The sequence below is a fragment of the Gopherus flavomarginatus genome, chromosome 18 (genome assembly GCF_025201925.1).
Source record: "Gopherus flavomarginatus isolate rGopFla2 chromosome 18, rGopFla2.mat.asm, whole genome shotgun sequence".
Classification (NCBI taxonomy): Eukaryota; Metazoa; Chordata; order Testudines; family Testudinidae; genus Gopherus; species Gopherus flavomarginatus.
Window position 1 is genome coordinate 2,462,902 of NC_066634.1, and position 5,443 is coordinate 2,468,344.

The 5,443-nt window shown below is 54.3% G+C and overlaps 1 protein-coding gene across 1 annotated transcript; it reads left to right on the forward strand.

Moving 5' to 3' along the window:
* Window positions 1-479: 479 nt before the first annotated feature.
* On the forward strand, window positions 480-4,381 carry LOC127036465 (lysozyme C-like). The gene is made up of 4 exons (XM_050927413.1): window positions 480-688; window positions 2,434-2,595; window positions 2,989-3,067; window positions 4,157-4,381. The coding sequence occupies exons 1-4, from the start codon at window positions 550-552 to the stop codon at window positions 4,221-4,223; spliced, it is 447 nt and encodes a 148-aa protein (XP_050783370.1). The 5' UTR covers window positions 480-549; the 3' UTR covers window positions 4,224-4,381.
* The last annotated feature ends 1,062 nt before the right edge of the window (window positions 4,382-5,443 follow it).

Genomic DNA, 5,443 nt, shown 5'->3' on the forward strand with positions numbered 1-5,443 from the left:
GAACCCAGGAGTCCTGGCTCCCTTGTATGTTCTAACCACAAGACCCCATTCCCCTCCCAGACCTGGGAAGGGAACCCAGGAGTCCTGACTCCCAGCCCCCCTGCTCTAACCCACCAGCCCCCCTGGAGCTGGGAGAGAACCCAGGAGTCCTAGCTCCGACCACCCCCCTCTAACCCACCAGACCCCATTCCCCTCCCAGACCTGGGAAGAGAACCCAGGAGTTCTGGCTCCCAGCCCCCTGCTCTAACCCACCAGTCCCCCCTCCCCTCCTCTCCCCTCCCAGAGCCGGGAGAGAACTCAGGAGTCCTGGCTCCCAGCTCTCCCTGCTCTAATCACCAGACCCCACTCCCCTCCCAGAGCTGGGGAGAGAACCCAGAAGTCCTGGCTCCCGGCCATACCCGAGATGCCCTTGTTGTTCTCGGCGCTGGGGGAGCGGGGGGGGGGGGTGACCTTGGCCAGGGGCGTGGGCAGCGCCCAGGGCTAGATAAAGCCGGGGCGGCCAGTGCCCAGTCCCCACTGCCCAGCTCCGCTGCCCCTCGCCCTGCAGAGATGAAGGCTCTTGTGCTGCTCGCCCTGCTGGGCTGCCTGGTGCCGGGCGGCCTGGGCATGTACTACACCCGTTGCCAGCTGGCCCAGACACTGCAGCAGCTGGGCCTGGACGGCTACATGGGCTACAGCCTGGCCAACTGTGAGTGACCCCCCTCACCCCCGGCTCCTCCTCCCACTTCCTCGGGGGGGCTGCAGCATCTCTGTCCAGTTCCGCAGCAGGAGGGTTCTTGGGGGGGGGGGGGGGAGGGATAATTTTTTAGCGACAGGAAACTGATTGTTACCCAGTGACGTTTGATAACCAACAAAACTAGGCCTGGCAGACACCAGCGTTTAGGAGTTTTATACTTTTGCCAGGTCTGAGCACTGGGTCTCTTCAAGCCCCTTTCCCCTGATTTGTTAAAAACCCATTTACATCTGCACAGTTGTGCAAAATTAAGGGTTTTAAGCATCTTCCCCCCCCGCCCCCCCATTTTTGTCCATTTAAATGTTCCCAGTTGCATGAAATTCTGGGTTTTAAGCCTTTTTTCTCGCTCGGTATCAGAGGGGTGGCCGTGTTCATCTGGATCTGTAAAAGCAGCAAGGAGTCCTGTGGCACCTTATAGACTAACAGAGGTTTTGGAGCATGAGCTTTCGGGGGTGCAGATGCATCCGACGCAGAGGTGTTCACCCCCGAAAGCTCGTGCTCCAATATGTCTGTTAGTCTATAAGGTGCCTCAGGACCCGTTGCTGCTTTTTCTCGCTCTGTCCATTTAAATGTTGATAGTTGTGCAAAACAGTGTGTTAAGAATTGTTCCTCTGCTTAGATATTCACAGCTGCACAGAACTGGGGGGGGGGTTGCATTTTTTTTTCCGATTTCTAGCCGTTTCAATGTTCACAGTTGCACGAAATTGTTTCAAGCATTTTTTTGGCTGTTCGTCCACTGATGTTTTCCCAGCTGTTCGAAATGGCGAGTTTGACGCATTTTTCGGGTCCGATTTATATCCATTTAAATTTTCACTGTTGCACCCAATTGTCCCCATGATGGGGTTTCACCATTGCGTTTCCGTTTGGATTGATTGAAATTGTCAGAGTGACAGGAAGTCATAGGGCTGTTCGAGGAGGGGGGGGCACATGAGAATTATTTTACAACAGTAGACGCTGCCAGTTGACAAGTTTAAAGCATCATAGCTGTTAAACTGCAAACGGACACCCTCCCGTGTCAAAATGCTCCTCTGTTCGCAGGCTGTAGGGTGACCAGATGTCCCAATTTTACAGGGACAGTCCCGATATCTGGGGCTTTTCCTTATACAGACTCCAATTCCCCCCCACTCTGTCCTGATTTTTCACACTTACTGCACAGGGTGACCAGACAGCAAGTGTGAAAAATTGAGACGGGGGTTGGGGGGGTAATAGGGGCCTATATAAGAAAAAGACCCAAAAATCAGGATTGTACCTATAAGATTGGGACATCTGGTCACCCTACCTTAGCAGGCCGCATGGTCCTGACTTTGCTTTCGTTAGCATGGCTGGAAATATTTCAGCCTCGCTTTGCGGGTCTCCGGTGAAACCGACGTTTACCGGCATTTACCGATGAAAACCGAGTTCCTCCGAGCTGAGTTTTTTCCAACCTGGGCCCCAGTCTTGGAGCAGAGCCAGTCGCCACGTCTGCCGTCTGTCAGATCCCAGCCCGCACGGCTGGGCACAAGGTGCCCTGATTTCAGAGCGACCCACCTTGCTCAAAGGGCACCAGCCCGAGACTGGCTCTGTGCCCTCTATGAATACTCCGCCGTACTGACAACAAGCAGATCGTCTTCCAAGCTCGCCCGCGGGGGTGGGGGGTGTCACTGTGCCACCTGCTGACCCTTCCCCACCATAACAAGCTGATCTCCCTCTCTCTGACTCAGGGGTCTGCATGGCCGCACACGAGAGCAGCTACAACACCCAGGCTACCCACTACAACAGCTGGGACGGCAGCACCGACTTCGGCATCTTCCAGATCAACAGCCGCTACTGGTGCCAGAACGGGGATGAGTACAGCTCCAACATCTGCCAAATTCCCTGCAGCGGTGAGGCTGGGAGAGAGATCCTCTCTCTTGGAGGGAGCCTTGTCATGTGTTCTCCAGCTTCCTTGCCTCAGAGGTGGCTGCATCTCAGCCAACTCCATGTGGCATTATGCGCGGCTGTTCCCCAGCTTCCCCGCCCCAGAGGTGGCTGCATCTCAGCCAACTCCATGTGGCATTATGCACGGCTGTTCCCCAGATGCCCCCCCAGATGTGGCTGCATCTCAGTGCATGTATTTCATTTTGGCTAGTCTGAGATCTATACGGGTGGAAATGTCACCTGTGTGATAAATGGGGTGAGTGGGTTTGGGGTGGGAGGCATCAAGGGGGGGGAACAGAGAACCCTCCTGTTCTGATCCCCCCCCAACTCACCCATCCTCCTTCCCCCCACCCCCACAGACTTGCTGAGCAACAACCTTTCAGTGGACGTTAAATGCGCGAAGATCATTGCCCAGGACTCCAACGGCATGAGCGCCTGGTGAGTGGAGGCTGCCTGGGGAGGCGCAAGGGGGGGACGTGGGGAGATCCTGGAGTCTTGTGTAGAAGAGAATCTCGGCTTTTTTGAAAGCCTGTTTTCAGCCCTTGTGATTGTGCCGGAAATCTGGAAACCGTGGGCTGAGCGCAACCTGACAGGCTCAGACCCCAGATCCGCCCGACACCCGTGAGCAAGGAGCCCAAACAATTCCCAGCCACGTCTCAGCAGAGACACCTCCCCCGCCCCAGATGTGCATGAGAAAACAGCTGGTTCAAACACCCCCCAACACACGCACAGACACTCGCATACGCCAAAGAAAAGGACCCGAAAATGAAGCACTGAAAAAAACCCCTAAAACCTTCATGATTTTTCTGCAGATCTTATGAGTGTTTATTTTTGCTGATCTCAGGAACTTCTGCTAATTTCATGAGTGTTTATTTTTGTTGCTAATCTCGCGATTTTCCTGTGACTCTCTTGCTGTCTTTTTTTTTTTGCTAATCTCATGATTTTTCTGAAAATCTCACGTCTTTTTTTTGTGAGTCTCAATTTTTCCATTATTCTTTTTTATTTTCTTTGCTAATCTCATGAATTTTTTTTGCAAACCGTATCAGTTTATTTTGCTCATTTCATGATTTTTCTGCATAACGATGGTGTTTTGGGTTTATTTATTTATTTATTTTGCTTAGCATGACTTTTTGGTGACTCTTGTGGTTTGTCTGCAAAGCTCAAGTTGTTTTGTTTGTTTTTTCGGTGTGGGTTTTTGCTAATCTCCTGATTTTTGGCAGCCTGACTAGATGTCTGCGGGCTGGGCCCTGCTCCATAATGGGCAGTGTGACTAGGAGCTAATTTCTCAGCTCCTTATCTGGCTTAACCATTTTCCTTCAGCCCAGCCCCCTGGGAGATGGGGGTGCAAGCACCTCCATTTCACAGGAGGGGAAACTGAGGCACAGAGCAGCAATGTGACCTGCCCAGAGTCTGTGGCAGAATAACTGGGGTCTTGCCTGCCCAGGGCCAGCGCCTGTAACCCCTCAGGCGTGTTTTGTGAGGCACCTCGGCTTGGTGGCCACTGATTCTTTTTCTCTCCTCCGCCAGGGTGGCCTGGAAGTCGTACTGCCAAGGCCAGGATCTGTGGCAGTACGTAGAAGGATGCGGCGTGTGAGAGCTGCCCTGGGATCGGGCTCTGTCCTGCCCCGAGTTCTCCGGGGCCCGGCTTGTCACCTTATCCCAGAGCTTTTCAAACACAATCTCCCCCCAGAATCCAAGACCCAGCATCCGACTGCTCAGCTTCCTGGACCATCGCAACAGGGGAAATGGGAGTAGTGGGCTAGAGTGGGAGGAGGGTAGGGGGAGAAGAAGGCTGGGAACTGGGATTATGGGAGGGGAGTGGGGTCTAGTGGTTAGAGCAGGGGGGCTGGGAGCCAGGGCTCCTGGGTACTCTTCTGACTCTGGAAGGGGAGTGGGGTGTAGTGGGTTAGAGGAGGGGGGGCTGGAGCCAGGACTCCTGAGTTCTCTCCCTGGTTCTGCTCTGTCAGGGTAGTGAGGACAATCTAGCCCCCTCACACAGATATGGGGAGGGGTAGAACTGGTGGGAGGTTTTCAGGTGGGTGCAGCATGGGAGCGCAGAGGGTGCCCTCTCCTCACGGCAGTCTGGGTTGATTTTCCAGTTGATTTCAGCTTCTTTTCCTATTAAAGTAGATTCCTCAGCCTCAACTAATGACTTTGTTCAGTCTTTTGATAACCCACAGCATTCATCAATGGCCTGACTTTGAAATGCAGCCACTTGTGGGGCAGGGCAGCGGGGAACAGCCACACATAATGGTGCATGGGGATGGGTCACCCAGCGCTGAGATGCAGCCACCTCTGGTCCAGGCAGCTGGGAACAGCCACACATAACACTGCATGGGGATGGGTCACCCAGCGCTGAGATGCAGCCACCTCTGGGCCAGGGCAGCTGGGAACAGCCACACACAACACTACATGGGGATGGCTTGCCCGGCGCTGAGATGCAGCCACCTCTCAAGTGGGGCAGATGGAGAACAAGCACACACACACCTGACCCCATGAGTGCCGTGAACCCCATCTGTCCCCCTGGGGCTGTCTCATCTGGGGAAAGGCCCTGGAGCTGGCAGGTGTGGAGCTGTTCCCTGGGCAGGAAATAACTGTCCTGAGCCTTAAATCAGCTGCCAGCATCATTATCTTATCCAGCCCCATATTCCCCCTCCATGCACACACCTCCGTCCCGGTACATACCCATCCATCCACCCAACCATCCATTGCTACCAGCATCCCCCCAGCATCTCCATATGCACCCATCCATGCCCCCACTTCTCCACCCATCTCTGCATTCCTCCATCCACCTGTCCCTCCCCACACACCTGC

Coding starts and splice junctions, on each gene's coding strand:
- LOC127036465 (XM_050927413.1), top strand. CDS start 550: ATGAAGGCTCTTGTGCTGCTCGCCCTGCTGGGCTGCCTGGTGCCGGGC. Junction 2,596..2,988: donor CTGCCAAATTCCCTGCAGCG/GTGAGGCTGGGA, acceptor CCACCCCCACAG/ACTTGCTGAGCAACAACCTT. Junction 3,068..4,156: donor TCCAACGGCATGAGCGCCTG/GTGAGTGGAGGC, acceptor CTCCTCCGCCAG/GGTGGCCTGGAAGTCGTACT.